The sequence below is a fragment of the Sminthopsis crassicaudata genome, chromosome 1 (genome assembly GCF_048593235.1).
Source record: "Sminthopsis crassicaudata isolate SCR6 chromosome 1, ASM4859323v1, whole genome shotgun sequence".
NCBI lineage: Eukaryota > Metazoa > Chordata > Mammalia > Dasyuromorphia > Dasyuridae > Sminthopsis > Sminthopsis crassicaudata.
The window spans coordinates 531092085-531115672 of NC_133617.1; the positions used below are offsets into that span (position 1 = coordinate 531092085).

Below are 23588 nucleotides of genomic sequence, written 5' to 3' on the forward strand. Positions count from 1 at the left end.
TATGGCTTTCTAACCCATCTTTAATCTCTTTTACCTAGTCCCAAAAATAAAGACAAAGATCTCCCACTGGATCCAGCTCCATCTCCAGTCATCCTGATCTATATCTGGCCATTGGACCCAGATGGATCCACTGGAGGGAAAAGTGAGGCAGATGACTTTGCACAGACCTCCTTCACTTAAATCCAATTCACTTGCATGTCTGGGCATCACTTCCCTTCCAGAGCAAAGAATAAACAACAACCTTAATCTCCACAATTTACCTACTTTGAATATCCTCCCCCTGGAGCTAAAGTTTCAATACCTTCACCTTTACCTTCAGTACATTTACCTTCAGTAAAGGAAGGAAGGAAACAAACATTTATTACGCATTTCATAAGAAATATTTGTTTTCTTTGCTTCAAGGTGTTAATTTCTAATTTTATAGCCTATTTCCCTATAATAATGAGAAGAATAGCCAGGGGAATTACTAGAGCATCAGTAGGCTACAGGTGCACTTTCACTGAATGCTTTTGAAGACTTAGGCTCAGAGACAGAGAGATGGAAGTGATTAGAGCACCAAGAGCATTGACCCTGGAGTTAGGAGGACCTTAGTTCAAATTTAGCCTCAGGTACTTAGTACTTCCTAGCTGTCTGACCTAGGGCAAGCCATTTAACACCAATTTCCTTTCCCTGCTTTCCCCTCTTCCCACCTGCCCCCCAGGTAATGAAGTATAATTGAAAGAGCTTTGGATATTTATAAAAGAACTTAACATTCAAAGCCCATCATAAGTTAATTAATTACCTATGTGAATTAAAAAAAATACTTCACTTTTTTGGTCTTCATCTATAAAATGACGAGGTTGGACGATTCAGTTCTAAGTCAATTTTTTAAATGTTTTAATAATAGGGATTTCAGGACTCAATAAAGGCATCAGTGTCAGTAGGAGAGAGATTCATGGGAAGCAAGATATTATAGTGCTCTTAAAAGATCCTACCTTTGTGCATATATACAGACACAGATAGATATAGATATATAAATACATATATATATTTGTGTGAGTATATATAAAATAACTCATCTCAAGGGTGAGGTAGATCATGAAGAATCAGAAAAGACTAAAAAACAAAAAGACAAAAAAAACAATGGAACAACAAAAATAACTAGTTAAACTTGCTACAGTGAACAGGCTAATTTGGCCAAAGCAGCAAGTTCATGTAGGGTGGACTTTGAATATAAAACAAAGGAGTTCAAACTATTTGTGTTGGGGAAGAAGCCGGCAGGGATTTAGAATTGACCTGACCTCAAGAGAATTTATCCTATTGTCTGGAAGATGTTGAGCTCTATTGTGTAACTTGATCAATGCCTGAAGAAAAAAAGGGGAAAAGAGAAAAAGAAATTTACATGATAACTTTATTTTATATTTAAAAGGAATGACAAGTTGTATATAATAGATTAACTATTTTATGTGCAAAAATCTTTTTCATTAAACTGTTATGGAAATGTTTGTTTTATTTCATAAAAAAAAAAACCCTCCCATTTGTAGAGTGCTTTAAGGTTTATATGTTTCCTGATGAGTCTGCTAAACCTTTCCCTTCAATATGTTCTCTTCTAACAATCCAGCAATTTTTTTTGAAACTCTATGCTAACCTTCTAGATGAAACAAAAGCAACTCTTTGTGACTCATATCATTTTAATGATGTCAACAGATGGTGACATTTCATCAATAACCTCTATACTTATAACCTACGGATTATATCCTTTCTCCATCTGCTGGAGTCACTGGGCAGCCACTGCCACAAGCAAACAACAGAAAATAATTGTCTGTTTAGATGCATAAAGGCTAAACATATAACTACCCTGTATAAACAATTATCTCTAATGTCCTATTCCCCAAAGCCTTTGAGATGGCTGCTCCTTCTGCAGAAATGAAGGAGGGGAAAGGGAAATGACAATCACAAAATATGCAAATGTTGGCTACTTTAATCTCTTTCTGCAGAACTCCTTCAGAAGAGAAAAAAAGCAAACGCTGGAGTGGGATGGGAATGTTGGTGGTATAAAAAGAAGTAATTCATTAGGCAGGGGGGTGAATTCTTGGAATTATATCTAATGAAATTTCATCTTGTTTTATGAAAGATAGTGCTTAAGTCATAGCTATACAATTATAGAATATTAGAGGGAATGAATGGATAAACAAGTAATTTTTAAGCTCTATGTACCAGGTACTATAATTTGTGCTAGAGCTATACATATATACCCTCAAACTGCTTACATTTGAAATGGGGAAGACATATCTGGTGGAGAGAAATGGTATATGGATAGATCAGATTATAATGATGAATGCTTGTTGAACCCCAAACTCCCAGACTCAGAGCTGGAATGACAGAGGTGAAGGCACCAGTGAAAGATAGTTTCATTGATATAGCTGGAATATAGCAAAATTATCCTTTATTTTTAATAGAAAGTCAAATTGAGGACCAGGGAGGTAGCATAGCATTTGTTCTAGGTCATATAACTTATTAACGGCAGAGAAGGACTCCGGTGTCCAAGTCTTTTAGCTACAATTTCAGTGGTTTTTCTATCATAACACATTGCAAAATGGTTTTCCATTTCTGGGGCTATATCCTGGTTTCAGATTTGTTAAACTTTTCTTTTCATTATTCTTTTAAAAATGATTTATTATAAAACAAACATTAGCTATCAGTATAACTAGTTAAGGGCAGTAAAGTAACAGTATAACTAGTTAAGTAGTGCAGTGGATAAAGTAACAAACCTGGAGTCAGGAAACTTCATCTTTCTGAATTCAAATCTAGCCTCAGACATGTCTTGGCTGTATGACTTTGAGCAAATCACTTTACACTCTTTCATCTATAAAATATAGAAGGAAATGGCAAACCATTTAAATATCTTTGCCAAGAAAACCCCAAATGGATCATGAAGAGCCAGAAATGACTAGAAAAAGGGAACAAAAATAACTACTCAAACTTGCTACAACAAATAGGCCAATTTGTCCAAAGCAGCAGGTTCATGTATGGTGATAGTGGGAGATAAGATTGGTGCTAAATTATTATGGGCCTTGAATATAAGACTATTTTATTTTATTTGTGTTGGAGAAGAAGCAGATAAGAGATCAGATAAGAGATTAGAATTAGCCTGACCTCAAGAGAATTTATCCTATTGCCTGTAAAGTGTTCAGCTCTATTGTGTAATCTGATCAATACCTTTTATGGGCCACTGAGGAAGTATGTCCACCACTAATTTCTCTGGGCCTTAGATTGCTTGACCCTAAAATGAAAGGCTGACTACAACTCTAAAGTTCCTTATATCTCTAAGTCTATAATCAATTGATCTTTTCCTTAAAGTGATTTGATAGATCGAAGTCTGTTATGTCCTGCTTTTTAGAGCCCCCATGCTGGGGTGGATTAAAATATCCTGTAAGTAATGAGGCAAGACTTTCGAGGATAGTGGAAAAATGGAGTCTGTTTATTACAAGGACTTTCCCCCTTTTATACCCTAATGTAACCAAAAACACTAGGCATATGCCCAGTATATACTATGCAGATGAGACCACATAAACAATTTGCTATTGTACATAGTTTACCACCTGGTATCACTCTGCTTCAATCTTCACACAAGTTGTCACTGCCCCCTGACCTATCGGGAAGGCAAGAGCCCTGGGGGAGATGAGGAGTCAAACCAGACATTGTTAGCAGGTTCCCTCTGGACTGAAGGGTCTTATACCTCACCCAGGGTTTCCTCACTGTCTGTGACCCTCTACATCAATTGATCAACAAAGTCCTTTTCCCTTCAATAAAGAGGAAAGCCAAGAAGAAATGACACTGTATTTAGTTGTTTAAAACTGGATTGTACTACAGGAAGGGAAAAAAGGAAACTTCTTGGAAGTAGTTCAATTTCTCATTCCTTTCTATTGTTGCTATGAAGGATGTGGAGAAGTATTACAGTGTGGAGAAAAGATTTTTATAACTTCTTTTCCAACAGAGAATTAAAATAAAAACCGGGAAGACATCTTAAAATAGACAATGGCCAAGTTAAGTTTTATTGATCAGCAATAACAACTCATCTCCAGTTGCTGAGGAGCAATCTCAGAGGACCTTATAGTTGCCTACATGGCAGCAAAGGAGCCAGTCTGATTCATGTTGGAAGGCAGACTATTGGATTACTCACTTTTTTTTTATCCCCACAAAGGGACCAACTAAATACAGGATTCAATAATACTGTGCCTTTTTTTTTTCTGAGGAGTTTTGATATGGTACTGCATGGCTCAGGAAGAATTGGTTTAGGAGTAAAAACAGGTCAGCTTTTAAATTTAATGCAGACATTTTTCCCATTAGTTACCCCTTAATACAAACTTTCAGAGAACATTAAGATTGAGGGTCAAGCTTCTAGTTAATTTGCATTCGATTTGAGGGAAAAAGGTACTTTTTGTTTTTCTTATTTTTTATTGAATATTTTTAACTGCACTAACCTAAGTTTACAAAAGACTCCAGTTTCTTTTCCTGCAATAGTCAGCTATCTATTAGAAAATGCCAGGATTATTTTGTGTTTGCAAAGAAGGAGCTAAATATGTGCTAATGAAGATCCATTTTCTTCCATGAAGGTGAATATATGATCTGTACATAGTGGCTTCAGAAATTTCTCCAAGTAGAACCTCAAACTTGGCTTGACCTTTATTAGTTGTTATGCCTTGATGTTGATGATGGTAGATCTCTTAATCTTCTCAATTTCCTCATCTGGAAAATGAGGGGATTAGGCTAATGGCTTTTGAGGTTACTTAAAGATCTATATCTATGATCCCAAGATCCTAACTGGCTAGTATTTCCTTTATTTCCTGATTTTCTACTCTAAGGTGATAGAGTGGATAGATCATGATATATTTACAGTGAGGAAGAACTGAGTTCAAATTGTATCTCAGACACTTTTTGTTGGGGTGACTCTGGGCAATTTACTTGATTTCTGACTGCCTCAGTTCCTCATCTGTAAAATAAGTATGTTGGTCCCTTAGGTCCCTTCTAGTTATAAATCTTTGATCCTATGATTTCTAATTGTTTAAATAATTTGTCAACTTTTCTTAATTATTTCATTCTTATGGAAACAAAATGAGCATATTAAACGTGACATTCTTACTGCATATGGGAGGAATGGAAGATCAGAGAGAGGTCTTGTAACAATAATAGTCATGATGATGACTAATATCTATATAGTACTTACTATGTGCTAGACGTGCTAAGTGTTTTACAACCCCTCAATAAACCTGGGAGGTATTTAAGTAAGGAAGATCCCAATCCAGTAAATGCAGACACCTAGTGGGAGCTTAAGTCCTCTGTGAAGGAAGCTGGGACTAGTCCAAAGCCCCATTTCTCACCAGCAGGGAGTCTGAATATCAGCTCTCTCATCTCAGTTTCCAGCAGTTTCTTCTGCTCTTTATTAACATGAATCAGCACATGTCTTTAAGTCTAGGTCCTTCTTCTCCTTCCTCCAAAGCCTGATCCTGCTGGACTCAGATAAGAATCTTATCAAAACCTACCAGACTTCACTGGTTTGGGAAAAAGATGCACTCTTACCTCTAGAGCCCCAGTGGGGTGCCCATTTTCTCCTGGGGGCCCAATGGACCTGACGGTTTTTTACTACTTCCCCTTACTACTCTGTATCTCCCTTCAATAAAACTGGCTCCTTTACCATCCCATTGTAAACTCCCTGTTTTTCTTGAATTTGATTATTGATTCTATACCTTAATAGGTCTCTATTAAGATAAATTGGAAATAAAATGTTCAGGTAAATTCAGAAGATTAGTTGAAGGAACTGGGAATATTAAGCTGGAAAGAGAGACTACTTAAGAAGGACATTAGATTGATCTTCAAATGTTGGAAAAGCTGTCAGGAGGAAAAAGGTATTTCCTCTCATGCTTCAGTTTAAAAATCAGCTTTACAAATACAATGTGGGGGAGGTATAGCTAGAAAGCAATTTGACTGAAAATGATCTAGGAGCTTTTGGTGTGAATATAAACTCAAAATGAGCTAGCAGCATGATGTGGCAATCTAACAAGCTAATGATGATCTTGACTTGCCTTAATAGAGACACAGGTTCCAGGAATAAGGGGGGGGGTGATGATTCCTCTGTGTTTTGTCTTGGTAAGACCACTTTCAAAATATTCAGTGTGGGAGCAGTAGTTTAGAAAAAATAGCTCATCTGGAGAGTATCCAGAGAAGAAAAACCTGGATTGTGAAGGGCTTTGTGTCCATGATATATGAGGAATTAGTCAAAGGCACTGGGAAGGATTTGCCTGGAGAAGAACAGACTCAGGCAAAACATGATAACTATCTTCTTTCCATGGCCCAGTGCCTAGAAAGTTAACTTTAGAATTGAGAAGATCTGGATTTAAGTTCTGTTTCTTAAATACACTATCTATCTGACAGTGGGCCAGTCACTCAATCTTCTCAATGTCTAGGGATTCTCTAAGATTATAAAACACAGATGATTTCTTACAAAAATTAAATTATAGATCTGGGCCTCCTCACAAGATTGTTTTCAGTTTCTCTGAATTTAGAAGGCCTTTAGAAGGAATGATTTGAATGGGTCATTTGTCTTTAAAATGTTAAGATTTACACCAATGCCGTCTTCATTCCTTTATCACAAAATATACTATGATTCCATAAATGATTTGGGATGGTACAAAACAATCAGTCAAAAACCCAGTTATAGGAAGACAGAAAGATAGATGTGTCAGGACCTAGTGATGAATTAGTTACTATGGCTGGGTCTTGAATTCAATGCTGAACCTCCTAACAGATTAGACAACCAGGAAAACTAGAGGGGAGAGAGTAATGGACTTGGAAATGGAAGACATAGCTTTAGATCTCAGTTCTGACACTATGAGCAACCTGTGACCTTGATGAATTACTGAATTCTTCTGACTCTATTTCTGAAACCTATAAAATAGGGGTAATATCACTCACTTAGTTCATCTCATAGGTTTTTTGTGATGATTGAGAGAAATACATCCTTAGAAAACTGTAAAGAACTTTACAACAAAATTTTCATTGCCCTGATTAATATTGTTTTTATAACTATCTTGGGACTTTTTTCACTTCAAAAAATGCCAGCTGGTAGGAATCACCTCCCTCTGCCCTTTCCTATCACTTCCATCAATGACAAGGAGTCCTGGGACAGAAATGAGGAAGGCGTGGGTAGTAGTTGAGAATTGAAGAATAGGTGTTAATACAACTTCACTGAACATACAAAGCTGGGAAATATGTTGAAAACTGAGACTGTTAGCACTTAGTTACTCATTGAATCTCTGCCCCCGGATGAGTGAAGAACTTCTGAACAGTTTGGTTGAAGAGGAGGTGGCAACTAATTATTCTTCCTCAATACTTTCATAAATCTCTGATCTAATCAATGCAGATGCTTTCTTTAAAAGTACAGTTTGCATCTCATCCAAACTTGTCCATCTGGGCAGCTCTTGTCCATATCCTTCCATAAATCTGCCATGGAGGCCATCTAAATCTTTTTAGTACTGTATAAATACTAATGGAACACACACACACACATTGCCCATAGATTAACCTTAATGAATAAAATTAAGGCTTGGGATACTTTGGTCAATTAGGTGAGCAGAAACTCAAAGGATATTTATAGAAGTGTGATCAAATACTTTAACAAAATTCTTAAACTTTTTCAACTCCCAATCTCTTTTTGCCCAAGAAATTTTTACGCCACTCTGGGTATATGGGTATATTCAATATGCATACAAATCAAACATTTACTGATAATAAATCATAAATTTGCAACCCCACATTTAGTTATGTAGTGCCACATGGGGTTGTGATCTACAATTTAAGAAGTTTTCCCTTATAAATGAAACTTCTGCTATGTTATGGCTAGGAAAAATTGAAAAAAGAATCAAATATTTTCAGGCAAATATTTTTAACATTCAAGAGTAAAAGTTTTTTTTTAACCAGAGCAGAATTTTTTTCCAAGACAACCAAGGCAAGAATATACTCAATAAGTTATCATTATTAAACAAAGAACTGTTACTCCCACTCTCTATTGAAACATTTAAAATATATCATCCTTGATATAGATTAACTAATTTACTTTTCCAACTAAGTTTCCTTGGGAACTAGTAAAAAGAGTGTATTTCTGCATACAGACACGTGCCTGACTGAAGCTTTTGGAAGGAACAGAAGCTAGTATCTTGAAAATGAAGCTAATCTAATGAATTTCTCATAGCCTCCTCTACAAAATGTATAAATAAGTTCTGCCTTGACAGCTGAAATTTTGCAAAACGTAGTCTATGTCAATATTATTAAAAATAGTGTTGTTGCTCTTTTTTACCCCTCCTCAGGTACTTTTACATATATCTTGCTCTGACAACAACTCTGTGAAGTAGGTAATAATAGGACCATTTTTATAGATGAGAAACCTGACTCTAGGGAGACTGAGCCTTTCCAAGGTTACACAAAAGTCAGCACCAAAGTCCTGTGCTCTTTCCATTTTTATCACTATGTCTCTTTCAGAAAAAGAAAGTTCCTTCTTCTAGGACATCTACTAGAAGTGAAAAATGATATAGAATAAGTGGGGCAAAAATGATAAGATACATAGATAATAGGATAATATTCTGAAAGTTGGGGGACTTCTGAGGCAATCTAGTCCACTGCTTCTCCTCCTCTATTGATGATCTCTCTAGGAGGAGAGATCGTCAGAAAAGAGATTTAATCCCAATTTCTCTGATCCTAGAGGCAGTATGTTTGCTTGGGAGGTTTGGGGGAGAGCTAAGAGAAAGAAATAAAGAATCAGGATATGAGAGAAGTTTTCTACAAAACATCTGAAAGAAAAGTGAATATAAAGGATCCATTTCTTCTTATCTAATACATGAGTGATTTGAAGAGCTTTGTAAACAAGATAAAAATCTCATCAGATTGCTTATGAGGGGATGTGTGAGAGAAACTGAACAAAGAGAAACTGAAATGATTAGGTATACTTCTTGTTAGACTCAAAGACTGGAAGACATTTGTATTTTTAGTTTATTTTTTTTACAATTTTTAGTTTTTACTAATATCTTCTGTTTTTATATCATTTTAATTTCCTAAGTTCCTCTTCTTTCTCTAATTACCGAACTTTCTTTTGTAACAAGAAATGAAAAAATAAGTACAGAATATTGAACTTCTATAGTATTTTGAAACTTCTATAATACATATATATATATATTATATATAATATATATATATATAGTATAGCACAGTATGTAAGAGTTGGGACCTCTCAGATAAAATAGAGACTCATATCTCATATGTATCTAAGTCAATATATCTGACATATGAAAATTATTTCCCTTTAACGTTCTACTACCATGATTTATATTTTGCAAATTTAAAATATGAAAATAGAACATATGTGATCATTTTGCCCAATAAAATATTTGCTTGTCTGGTTTTTTTTTTTTTTTTCTGATGTCTCTTTCCTTCTAAGTCAAAAGAAACTTTTTGTTATGCTCAGGACATGTAAGACTTTGAAACTAACAATTGAAGAAGAAATGGACACTAAATTGCATTTGACATTGGACATAGGACAGAAGGCAATAGTCTGGCAGATCCAAAAGACATTTTGGTCTCTAAAGTAGTATTCTTATCCACTACACCAAAGTAGTATTCTTAATGCTGGTCAAGACTTATGTGATAAGTTATTAGCTTTTTTTTTTTTTTTTTTTTTTTTTTTTTTTTTACTATTTTAAGTTTTTATTAATGTCTTCTATTTTCACACCACTTTACATTTCCTAATAAATCTCTCTTCCTTTCCTACATATCAAGTCATCCTTTGCAACAAGAGATTAAAAACCTCCCAACAACAATAGTTCAGCAAAATTAATCAACAAATCAACTTTATGATAGTATAGGTGATGTTCCACAGCCATAATTCCCTATAACTGAATTTGTTTAAAGCAAAATTAGATGACAATAAAGATGTCTGTTAAGGATAGGTTATAGACCTGTGATTTCATTGACAAAGAGAATTCTTGGGGTGGAGGTTGGGGTGGGGAGGATCCAGAGGAAATACTTTGCAACTGAGTCTTAGAGTTGTGTGGGTAGTGATGTTCAACTTAAATGGAAGCAGAATGCTGCTTCTTAGAGAACCACAAATTAACATATTCTATGTCACTATTTTTATTAATTTTGTTAAACATTTCCTAATTACATTTTAATCTGGTCTAGAAGCACATGGGAATTTTGCAGGAATTCCACATATCTGGCACCAATAATTACTGCTGTTTTGGCCAGAAATCCTGAGGATCTTCTCCTCCAAGACTGATGTTTTTTTCTTTTTTGACTAGGTCATGTTGTTCTAAGAAATGATGAGCAGGTTGATTTTAGAAAAGCCTGGGAAGACTTGCATGAACTAATGCTGAATGAAGTGAACAGAACCAGGAGAATTCGCTCACAGTAACAGCAAGATTATGTGATGATTAACTATAATAGACTTTGTTCTTCTCAAGAATAGAGTGATCCAAGACAATTCTAATAGATTTGGGATGAAAAATGCCATCAGCATCCAGAGAAAGAACTATGGAAATCAAATGTGGATCAAAACATATTTTAACTTTTTTTGTTTTTTTTTCCCTCTCATGATTTTTCCTTTTATTCTGATTTTTCTTTTACAATATAACTAATGTGGAAATATGTTTAAAATATTTAAAATATTAAAATATGTTCAGCATAATCTGAAAAAACTTTTTTTTTTCAGTTAAAGACAATTTTCGTGTTCATTTAAAAAAAAACTTTTAAGTTTCAATTTTCTCCTTTACCTTCTCCCTCCCTGAGACAGTAAGGTTATATATGTTCATTTATGTAAAGCATATTGCCATATTAGTTATATTGTGAAAGAAGACACAGAGCCAAAAGGGAAAAACATGAAAAAATATAGAGACTGAATAAAGGTATGCTTTGATCAGCATTTAGACTCCATCCAGTTCTTTCTCTGGAGGTAATGATGTATTTCATCATGAGTTCTTTGGAATTGTCTTAGATCATGAAATTGCTTAGTTATATAGATCATCCCACAATGTTGCTGTTGCTGTACACAATGTTTTCCTGGTTCTGCTTATTTCACTTTACATCAGTTAATTTAAGCCTTTCCAGGTTTTTCTGAAATCTGCATTTCTCATAACATATAATATTCCAGTAAAATCATAATCCCACAACTTGTAAAAGAGGGGTTTTTAACTGTTTTTTCCTTTTCTTTTGTTTCATGGGCCTCTTTTATGGTTTATTAAAGTCTGTTGATATCTTAGAATGATGCTTTTAACTGAACAAAATGTCTAGCATTACAAAGTAAACCAATTACATTAAATATATTTAACAAAAGTTCCCTATCATGTATGATATTTAATGACACTCAATACTTTTACGGGTCTTTGGAATGTTAGTTTTAAGTTTAAGTTTTGGAAGATAAATTTTTTTTACCTCTCCTTTAGACAAACAACTCTGGCTTTTATTTCATTTCTGATTTTTTTTCTCAAGTTGTATTCTTGATTGATTTTGCCTAAAACAAATAGCAAAATTTAAAAGTGTTCATGGAATTAAAAATAATTTTTGCTTTCAAATTAACCATTTGATATAATATTAGATCTATCTATCTTGATCCAACCTCTCTCAAGGCATCAAATCTCACATTTCTAATTCTCATCTGAAATTAGATGTCTAGTAGATATCTTAAACTAACATATCCCAAATTGAACTTATGCTTTCCCCTGACCCCTCATCACTTCTTGCCTTCTCTATTACTGTAGAAGACAACACTCTTCTCCATGTCCCTTAGGTTGAAAACCTGTGAATCATCCTAATTGTATCCACCAACCCTCCACCCCAAATCCAATCTATGGTCAAACAATGTAGATTTTGGCTTTGCAACATCTTTCCAGTACTTCCCTTTTGCTCCTCTGATATTACTACCATTCTGATGTAAGAGGTCCTTATCACCTAGACTAGTTTGCTGGTTGATCTGTATGCTTCAAGTCTTTCTTCTCGTTTTTATCCATCTTCCATTCAGCCACTAAAGTGATTTTCCTAAAACAAGAGTCTGACCATATCATTCCCCTGCAAAATAAATTCGAGTGGCTTCCTATAACCAAGATCAAATACAAAAATACTCTAACTGGCATTTAAAGCCCTTCATAACCAAGCCCCCTTCTTACACTTTTCCATTCTTCTTACACTTTACTCTCCATCATAAACTTTTCCATCCAATGACTTCCTTCCCTTTTTTTGCCAGAATTTTTCTGATGGTTTCCCATGCCTGCAATGTCCTTCCTTATCTCTACCCAATATCTTCTGTGGTTTCATTTAAGTCTCAACTAAAATCTCTTCTTCTACCCCCTCTGAATTCTGGTGTCTTTTTTCTCTTACTTATTTCCTATTTATCTTATAAATGGCTTATTTGTAAATATTTGTTTTCTTGCTGCCTCCTCCATTAGATTGTGAGCTTTTTGAAGATAAGGACCATTTTTTTGCCTCTTTTTGTATCTCCCTAAGATATTCATAGTGCCTAGCACATAGTAGCCACTTAATGTTTATTGGCTACTAATATTTTGTAAAAAATGCTCATTTCATTTCGTTTTCAGAACAGAATTGCTTCTTCCTTCCTTCCAATTTATGCTTTAGGTTCTAAAAATAGACATTTATTCTCTTTTTTCTTTGCTCATTAGTATACATATTTTCTAATTTTCTTTAAGTGCTCTATTTTCTTTCCCCAACTTTTTTCCTTCACTCTCTTCTCTTTCTCTTTCTCATACTTTATATCTTTTAACTAAACAGGAACAAAAATAGCCAACTTGGAGAGAAACGTGGCCTGAAATATATTTCTGTGCTTTGTGGACCACCTGGAGTATAAGAGTTGAAATTGAAGTTGTGGAAAGAGCTCCTATTTTCTTATAAAGCTATGAATTTTAATGGATCACAAGCTGGCCTCAAAGTTAGGAGGCCCTAGGTTCAAGCCCCATCTTTGACACAATTGGCTGTAGGACTCTGGACAATTCACTTAACATTTTGGAGTTCAAAGTTGATCTTTTAGGACTGTGAGTGGCAAAACAGTCACTAATTTTCAATGGAAGAAGGAATTTCCTATAATGATGAAATCACAGATTTTTTGGGAAAAAACTGAAATGAAAACAAGATTCTAAAGTGTTTTGTGATGAAGCTCTTTGACCATGTCTGTGAAAAAGCAAAATATTATTTTATAATAATTCACATAGACATTCTGGTGAGATGTGATTGCTTTTGCCTTCCCTTTGAAGGTTGTCTGAATAATTTCCAAGATGCAATTTAAAGACAAGTTAGATTCTTTTTCCTAATGCTATTGTATATTGAATTCAGTGCAGTTTTCTTGGGTTTTACAAATCAACTGGTGATGCAAATCATAAAGGATCTATGAACAAAAAGTCAATCGTAGGACGATTTAAAAGAACTCCATAAATTTTCCCTTTAATTTTGTTACTAACTGGAATAGAATGACTAATGTTATTAACATTTGTAATTTTATTCTAGTTGATAATGGATTCTTTTCTTTGTACTAAAAAATAGCTCTTGAAATGTATTTTAGGTCAGTGATAAATAGGAGTTCTTCAGAGGATACCCTTGAATTTGACCTTTAAAAATGAAATCTAAATGTTGTTCTACTTAAACTTCAATTGAATATATTACTTTAAGGTTTTATGATTTCCTCTAGGTGAGTTCTCCCTCTATCGATCAGTCAGTCACTAAGCGTTCATTAAGCACTTTGTGCCAAGTACAAGCTAAGCTTTAGGGATACAAAGAAAAGCAAAAATGTTCCCTGCCCTCAAGAAACTCACAAAAACAACATATAAATAACTGTGTTCAAATAAATTTTATACGAATAAGTTGGAGATACTCAATAGAAGGAAGGTACTAGCATTACCAGGGAATTTTAAAAACAAACAAACATTTTTTAGAAAACAGGCTTTTAATTGTAAGGAAGCCAGGAGGTAGAGATAAGGAGGAGCAGTAGTATTTCCATGCCAGGGGAAAAGATTGAAAAAGCCTTGAGTCTGGAGATAGTATAGTAATTCAGCTAGGTATATGGTGGATAGAGCACCAGACCTAGAATCAGACTAATTTTCTGCATTCAAATCTAGCCACAGACACATATTAGCTATACAACCCTGGACAAATTACTTGATCTTGTTGCCTCAGTTTCCTCATCTGTAAAATGAGCTGGAGAATGAAATGGAAAACTATTCCAGTATCATTGGCAAGAAAACCCCAAATGGGGTTTTATGGTTGCAACCATACCAATGCAGATCGCAACCCCTTCACATATTAGTAAATGGTTTTTGACAGCTACTGGTATTAAAATATTCCTCACCCTATAGGAAACTTGAGCATGAACTTCTCTGAGATTAGGGAGGCCCATTCTGCATATAGAGATGTGCAATCTGGATGATAGGACTTGACAACACTGTATAATAGGACTTGACAATGGTTGTACACTGCTGGAAAAGCCTCCATAAGTCACAATATATTGTTTATTATATTATGATGCACTGGAGTAAAACTTTAGGGGTAATAATATGTAAAAGAGCATCATGATTATTATTTTTTTCACTCTGAGACTAAAGCAGTTTTGATATTATGTGCTGGGAAGCAAATAGTGATATGAGTCACATGGTTCAGCAGAATGAATGTTTGACAGATTCAACATTTGTTTTCTTATACATTGAACATGTGATTCCTTTCTCCCTACTTATTCAGCTGGGGGAGGGTAAGGAGAGAAGGAGAGAGAGAGAGAGAGAGAGAGAGAGAGAGAGAGAGAGAGAGAGAGAGAGAGAGAGAGAGAGAGAGAGAGAGAGATGTGTACACATCATTTCTTTTCCAAGAGGATTATACTTTACAATTCCATTGGGTAATATCTAAGGCTACACTTGAACTCAGGTGTTCCTAACTCCAGATACATCATTCTACCCATTGTGTCCCCTGATGGAGTACCTGATGAGAACCATAATGAGTAATCTAGGTCTCGGGGAATTATAGGTAGCTAAAGTAGCTAAATCAGTTTATTATCTATTTGAAAGATTAGGTACTTTTATTTTATATGAATTTTGAATTGTTTTGTCCTGGTATACTATTTTTTTGAACATGTTTATTATCTTTTCTCTTGTAAATAAGTTCTAGGAAATGTATGCTCATGGTCTAGACTGAGTATAGACATGAGATAAAAGAAAAAAGAAAAAGGGAAATCACAATTTGGTGTCCAATTATAGTGAAAACTGGAGAAGGGGGAAAGTCAGTGAAGGATAGAGTGAAACATCTCTGACTTTGGAAGGTCAAACAGGCATAAGGACTAAGGAAAATCAATCAGTTAATCAACCAATCAACAAACATATAATAAGCTCTTACAATGTGCCAGGTCCTGGGGTTAGGAAGAAAAATACTCTCAAGGAATTTGTATTTTACTAGGGGTATATAACATGTGCCTATATAAGTAGTTGTAACATAAACCAAAAAAGACAAAGATGGATGAGGGGTTGGGGGATAGGAAAATTAACATCTTTGTGAATGGAAAAAGGCCTCTTTAAGACAAGTATTTGCAAAGGGAGTTAGGATTCAGAAGGCATCATGCTTGAAGCTGTGATTCAGTGATAAGTAAAGGGTTAAAGGCAAATGTCCCCAACAAGCTGACTAAATTCAGTGAGGCTGATGGCTCAAGATTAAATTCTTCAGGCATTGACACCTAAGAGATTAGATAGCCAATTTAATAGAAAGCATTAAAAGGCCCTTGACCATTTTCTATGTTTTCAACAATATGAATAGGGCTATTCCACCATAGTTATTTATAGAAGAAAATCTGCTCTTTGAATGGTTGGGGGTTTTGGTGAGTGAGGTGGGGGTGGGGATGGAGGAAGGAGAAGGTTGGAAAATTATTTTTGTGTCACAGATTTAGGATATGAAACCTTTTCATAGATAAATACAGAAGAAAAGGAAGAAGGCTAGTAGGCCAATTTAAGACTGTATCAATATTAATAGAAAAACTCACTTGAGCATTTTTCTTTCATAGCCTATTCTGAGTGTTGTCTTTTATAATAGTGCTATCTTTCTCAGAGATTAATATCTAACAGTAGGGGAATTACTTTTATGCATTTCATTTTTGCCCTTTCTTGGACTGGCTCATCAAGTGTGCATGATAGTTTTTCAAATCTTTTATCCTGGCTCCCTACCTTTTTGTTTTGTCACAATGTATAAAACAGCTAAAAATGCAAGAAATATAATCTGTCCTTATATAACTGAGAAAGAATCTCAGCTGCTGGGATGCTTTTTTTTTTTTTACCATGAAGAGAGAACTTAGAAACTGTAATCCATTTAGAAAGTCTAATGCTAGAAGAAAAAAATGAGGAAGTAAATTCTCCAAAGGGTAGCCAGAAGTGCTGAACCCTGGAAAGGTAATATGTGATATCAAAATGGAGAAAAGAAAGAAAAAGCGATCAAAAAGGCTGGATTAGAATACTTCTAAAGTGCCTTCCAACTCTAAAATTTGATACTTCATCTAGACAAACTTTTTTTCCCTTTTCCAAGAAATGTAATTGACTTCTATAACCTTTCTTCTCCCATGGGGGTCCCTGGATGGCTGCTTGGAGGTATGTGTAGGCAATTGTTTACAGGAGAAAGCAAGGAAACTCTGATTTCCTTAGGGATCAAGAGGAATCTCAAAGGTAAAATGAAACAAACATAACCCATATATACACATACCTCTAACTTTTTTTTTTCTTTATTCATTTTTCCAAATTATCCCCTCCCTCCCTCCACTCCCTCCCCCCATAGCAGGCAATCCCATACATTTTACATGTGTTACAATATAACCTAGATACAATATATGTGTGTAAATACCATTTTCTTGTTGCACATTAATTATTAGCTTCCGAAGGACATACCTCTAACTTTAAAGGAAAACCTCAACTTAAGGAATAGAATAGAATTTTTCAAAAGCTAGATGTTTTTCAGATTTCAAAGAGTGTGAGAAAGATTTTGCTTTCCCCTGTCTTCTCTTCCCCACATCCCCTTAAGATCCATATATATTTAAATGTTTTCATTATACATCAAAGTGTCAGGGAGTGATGTTCTATTAATTCAGTGCTAGGTAAGTCCTTTTACAAGATTTTTTCATATATACAAACTCATATGGGCTAGCCTGGCAGCTGACTAGAACGATCATTTAAAATTCAAGGAAATAGTGAGTTCTGCGTGAAAAAGAACAGTTCTTTGAGATTTCTGTGTCTGAATCATCAACAGGGCAATGTCTATTTGGTAAAGTTGGTTTATTCCTAGGTGTAGCTGAACTCAGCTGTGTCTGCTACAATCAAAAGGATTACATCAGCAGAGCAATTAGCAGGAGCTAATTAGCACTGAGTAATTTAAAAATCAGATGATTTCTAAGCTTTACAGCATGTAAGATATAAAATCAAAAGGAACACTGCAAAGAGCCTTGTCTCAGACTGGATTTAAAAAATGATTTTATTATCTATTTAAGAGATGTGTGCTGGGGAGTTTTAGGAAATAAGATGTTAGTATGTGATTATTTCAATTACCAATGTATTTGTCGAAACACCATATTAATTATACAGAATGGATTCTTCAGGGAATAGTCCATCCTGTATGAACAGGAAGTTTTCAGAAGAAATCAAAGCTATCAATAGGCATATAAAATTCCCCAAATTATTAATAATTAGAGAAACACAAATTAAAACATCTCTGAGGTACCACTTCACACTTATTAGATTGGCTAACAATACAGAAAAGAAAAATGATAAATGCTAGAGGGATGTGGAAGAATAGTTATACTTAATGTACTGTTGGTGGAGTAGTGACCCAGTCCAATCATTCTGTAGAACAATTTGAAACCTTAAAGGTTAACAAATTGTGTATACTCTCTGACCCAGCAATACCACTCTATCCTAAAGAAATGAAAGAAAAAAGAGAAGGACCTCTCTCTATAAAAATATTTATAGCAGTTTTTTTTTTTGTGGTGGTAAAGAATTGGAAATTGAGGCAATGCCCATTGATTGGGGAATGGTTAAATAAGTTTGATATATTATTGTGATGGAATACTATTATACTACAAGAAATGATAAAAGGGATGGTTTCATCTCCCGAGAAGACTTATATGACAAAACCAATAAAACATTGTAAAAAGGAACAGTGATGCTATAATGATAATCAACTGTGAAATACTATTACATCAATACAATGATCCACAATTTCAAAGGACTCATGATGAAAAATACTGTTCATCTCCAGAGAGACAACCGATAAAGTCTGATTGCAGATTGAAATATAATTTTTTCATTTTATTTATTCTCCCTGTTTTTTTTTTTTTTTTTTTTTTTTTTTTGCTCACTGGCTAATATGAAAATATTTTACATTACTTTAAACATAAAAATGGGTATTGCTTTACTTGCCTTTTTAATGGATGTGAAAGGGGGTAAAGAATTGGTAACTGGAAATAACAATAAAAAAGAATAGTCCATTCTGAATAGAGAGAATAACTATGATTACCTAGAATGTGGCAGGTCTGTAATCTCCATTAACAAAATCAATGCTCTATTCCTCATTCTTCATTTATCTAGATTAAAAAATGCTCAAGGAAATATCTCAAGCCTTTGATTTTTATCAGTAAGAAGATAATATAATCAAAGTAATAAAAATGACTATTTGTGAAGCTTTGCTTTGTATAGCCTCATGATTCTAGTCTCATGACTTTCTGAATTTCCATTTGGTTTTTAATGCTTTTAACTACCTGGCGCCTCTACTTTTGCAGTATTTTTTTACACTTTATTCCCTTCCATATACTCTATCTGTTGCTTAAACATGGCACTCCATTTCTGAATTTAGAGCTCTTTCATTGGCTGTCTCTCATGTCTGGAATTCTCTCTTTATCTCTGCCTCCTGGTTTCCCAGGCTTCCTTCAAGACTCAACTTAAATCCCACTTTCTGCAAGACGTCTTTCCTGGTCCCTTTTGCTTCCTTCCCTTTCCCCTTCACTCTGAGCATAGTGGTGTGCATGTCATTTCTCCCATTAGAGTATGAACTCTAATGAGCAGGGATTGGGTTTTTCTTTTCTTTATATTCACCAACCCTTAGCACTGTTGCATAATAAGTGCTCAATAAATGCTTGTTGATGGATGGATCTAGCAAAAAGTAAAACTGTCCATATTCCAGTAAATTAAACAGTGAAAACCCATTATGTATAAATCGTTTTTCTAGGCATTGTGGAGACCTTCAGAAGAATGCAGAATGACACTATGTTGGAAGAACAAAGAAAATAATACCATTAGGAATACTATCATACATTTACAGAGAACTTTACATTTTCAAAATTATTTTCAGAGCTATTCACAAAATCAGAATCTCAGAGATTGGAGGGACCTTAACAGTCATCCATTTTCAAGAAGTAAAATCAGAGGAATTAAATAACTTTCCCTTAGTCTTTCAGTGGCTGATCTGAGATTAAAGTGTAGGGTTCCAATTGGGTCCTTAGTTGAACACTTTGTCTTTTGTGTTGACAGTTGCATAGACTGGTACACACAAATTCTCTTCCTTGCTTCTTGAAATTATTATTATGACCATAGATTCATAGATTTAGAAATGAAACAGACAATAGAAATCATCTAGTTTCACCACCTCTATTTGTGGATGAAAAAATTTGGGTTAGAAATTGGGAAGTTTTCCTAAAGCAACTCAGCTCAGATAAGGGAAGGTCAGAGTGCTAGCTTCTCCTGATAGGATTAGGATCTCTCCTAATAGGAACAATGGCAACCATCTGCCAGCCAGACCACAGTGTTCTAGGGAGGGTAGACTGCTTGCTGAAGGTCTAAATCAGAGATATTACTAACAGATCTTGAGTTCCCTGATTCCTGCCACATACTGTTTATCCATGTGGGCACAAATAATTCTGCCAACTCAGATTTTGAGTTGATTGTAATAGGACAACAAGACTCAGGGCCAGAAGTAAATGATGGTGGAGGATTCAGGAGTGCTACTTAACATTCTCTGGAGTCCTTTCAATTTGGAAAGAGGATTTTATGAAAATACTGTCAAGCAAATCAGGTAATATATTGCCATTAGCATATAACTTCCTTAAAGGTGTTTCCATGCCCCAATAATCTAGGACCTCAGGGAACAATTTAAAGTTAGCAAATTAAGATAGAACCCACAGATATAATCATATCTATTAATAATAACAATAATGATATTGATAATTATATTTAAACTAGTTATCATTTTATGCTTTTTCAAAGTGCTTTTCTCACAACTATAAGTATGCCCATTGGTCTAGATTACAAAATTAGGGTCCAGAGAAAGTTGGTGATATGTTTATAAATAGTATTTTCTGGAGCTAGAATTTGAACCCCAGGTCTTCTAATTCTAATTTTACTTCTCTTTAGAATATACCATGAAGCCTTCCAATTTTTATTTTTTTTAGTAAGGTTTTTAAAAAATGTCAAGCATGTCTACTTTTGAACTACACCATTAAGATCAAGCAATGACTAGATAGCTACCAATTTACCTGGAGAATGACACTAGTTAATTTCAACCAACATGTGTGGAGAAAAGGATGAGAGGGAAGAAAGAACAAAATGGCACTGGATAGGGGCTTGTCATTGACATTTTCACTAACAACAAATGGACAAGGAATTACATTTGTATTCATTAATTTTTGCCAACATTGGGAGGGTGGGGTAAAAGCTGTGATGTCCACCGACAATCTAGAAGAAATAAAATTCTACAATAATATAATAGGAAAACAAATTGAAGAGCAATAAGAGAAATAGAAAAAAGAGAGACATACCTGTATTTCTGTTGATTCAATGCCATGGGAGAGATTTCCATTTTGCACAGGTCCTGAACCTTCATTAGGTGGTGTTACTTCCACTTCAACACTTGTACTGTTTGGGAGCTCTATTTTTTCTGTGACATCATTCACAAATGGAAACACATGCATGCACACACACATACACAAAGAATAAAGATAATCAATGAATGGGAGATGAGGGAAAGGGGAACAATAATGTTTTTAAAATGGTTGGTTGGGTGAATAGTGGTTCCACTGATAGAATGAAGGAAGTCTGAAAGAGAAGCAGGATTATTGGAGAAAGAAAAGTTCTATTGTAGAATTGGTGATCGCTAGAAAACTAGTAGGAGCCAAAGCTAATAGGTGAAATGTTTTTTGAAATGCTAGGATTTCACCTTTCCTATTTCTTTTTCAGAATCCTGTCTCCTGACATATTCTGAATGGGCACTCCAGCTTCCTTGGCTATTTGAGGCCTCTTAGGGGATTGTCCTGCTTCTGATACATTCTGACCTGCTTGTTCAGCATTGCATTTCACATATATTAAGATAAGTATTCATTTATTCCACCTACAAATAATTTATAAATGACCCTCTTCTACTCTTCCCCTGATTATTTCTTTCCTACTCTTTCTCAAAGAAAGAAAGAGTTTCAGGCCAAAAGAATAATTAAGAGCAACATTGATCAAATTGTAAACATGCCAATGGCTTTCTGGAGCTTCTTACAAAACTTAGTTTAGGGAAAAAAAACTCTTCTATGAATTCTTTAGAAGACAACTAGTTTGTCCATACCATATAAGTACGACTGTAATTTAAATCAAGACAAGGGATAATTCTGTGCAAGTAAAGATACAGGCATGAATGGGAAGCCTCACCTTGGACAGGAAATATATTATTTATTTTGAATCAGTGGATCATTGAGATCACTGTTGCTTCCTAATAGTCATTGACTTTTACCTGAATATTTGTCCCAGAGTCTAAGGGGAACAATCATTCCAGGTTGTCTGGAAATCAGCACAATCCATTTTTGAAGTGTGACAATTCTGTAACCTTGAATTTTATTTATGTTAATGCTGTTTACAGAGAAGTACCACTTAATTCCCCATATCAACGGTCTGTTTTGCAAATGCAGCATGACGCTGAGAGGAAAAAAGATGGTCCCAGATCTTCTAATCATTAGTCAAAAACATCTTCCCTATATCCATACTGCCACTGCAGGCTTGGATTTCAGTAGAAGGTGAAAGCCTAGAGGTCAGTGACATAATGAAAAGCCAAGTTTATTTAAATAATTTTTTTTTCCTCGACAATTTAGTAAGGTTTAACTCTTTTGGCTGTGTATATATACCAGTATTGGTATTTACTTAATAAAATCATTAAACTCATCCTTGGTGAGAGAACAGATTTAATCTGAATGAGAAGCTAAAACAATCATTAAGACTCCACCCTCCCTCCCTAATAAATGTACAGTACAGTTGTGTCCCCTTTTGTTTATTGACAATTTTAGTTTGCTAACAGGATAATTTATAAAACAAATAGAAATTGGGATAAATTTAGTTTGAATTTAAAATTCAAGAGCTATATTAGCATTATCGTTATAAGAATAGGAACATTATTTCCCAGTTAAAATAAAATGCTGGGATGTCATGATCTGGTTACCACACGATGCACAGCTAAAAGAGACTGAAATAGATGTGTGGTGATATCGCTGAATTCATCAAAAAGGAGTGGGGATGAGCAGACACAATGTGTTGTTGAGATGGTACTTTGTCACTCAATGAATTTGCTCAAGGCAATGGCATCAGGATAAATGCTGGGTCCTCATCAAGCCCTTCAAAAAGGGTCCCCTTATTAACTAAATGAATACATTTCTACTGGAGGAAAACTATCTTTATGTGGACTTCCTGAATACTTTAGTTAGATGTCAGAAACTAGAGCCTAATGCGCTCTTTCCCTGGTTATTTGAAATTTACTTTGTAAATATTTTGTTTTGGTTCATCTCCCTATGGACAGTTTCCCCCTAATAGAAGCTCCCTGGGAAAGGATCGTTAAACTTTTGTTCTTTGTATCCATAGTACAGAGCACAGTTCCTTCCACACTGAAGGCATTTAATAAATCAGTCATTCTGTAAATATTTTTTAAGCATCTCCTAGGCTCCAGGAACTGAGCTAGACTAGGGATACAAAAAAGTCAAGATTGTCCTCATAAATCTCACAGTCTAATAGGGAAGATAGTAATCAAACATTTTTTTGTAAACGTGGTAAATTTTATGTTTGTAAACACACTAAATTTTGTAATTTGTAAATTACAAATAAAATATGTAAATACAGTAAATTTTGTAAATATTGTGAACAATACTTATAAACTATATACATATAGGAAAAATAGGCAATAATTAAAAGAGGGAAGGCACAAAAATTAAGAGGAGTTGGGAAAGGCTTCCTGTAGAAGGTTAATTGGGATTTTTTTTTTTTAATTTTTTTTAATTTTTTTTATTTTTTTTTTTATTTTTTATTTATTATTTTTTTTTAATTTATTTATTTATTTTTTTTGGTTAATTGGGATTTAAAGAAAGTCAGGTGGAAATGAGGGAGAGCATTCCAGGCATGGGAGACAGTCAGAGGATATGCTTGTTGAATAAAACTGAATAGAAATTTTGTTTCAGGCTCCCACCAGGATTTCTTAGGCATCCCTCTGAGTTATTTGGAAGACATTTTGAACATGTTTTGACTTTTTACCCCATGCTC

The 23588-nt window shown here is 34.6% G+C and overlaps 1 protein-coding gene and 1 long non-coding RNA gene across 2 annotated transcripts in view; both read right to left on the bottom strand.

The window, feature by feature from the left end:
* SLC24A2 (solute carrier family 24 member 2) overlaps positions 1 to 23588 on the bottom strand; it is a 287109-nt gene that overhangs the window by 50974 nt on the left and 212547 nt on the right. The window contains 1 exon segment of the mRNA XM_074299528.1: positions 20846 to 20964. Coding sequence (XP_074155629.1) covers positions 20846 to 20964 — 119 coding nt within the window.
* On the bottom strand, positions 9411 to 20837 carry LOC141560835 (uncharacterized). Its single transcript, XR_012487837.1, has 2 exons — positions 14372 to 20837; positions 9411 to 11533 (listed from the first exon to the last, which is right to left on the bottom strand). It is a non-coding gene; the product is annotated as an uncharacterized LOC141560835 (long non-coding RNA).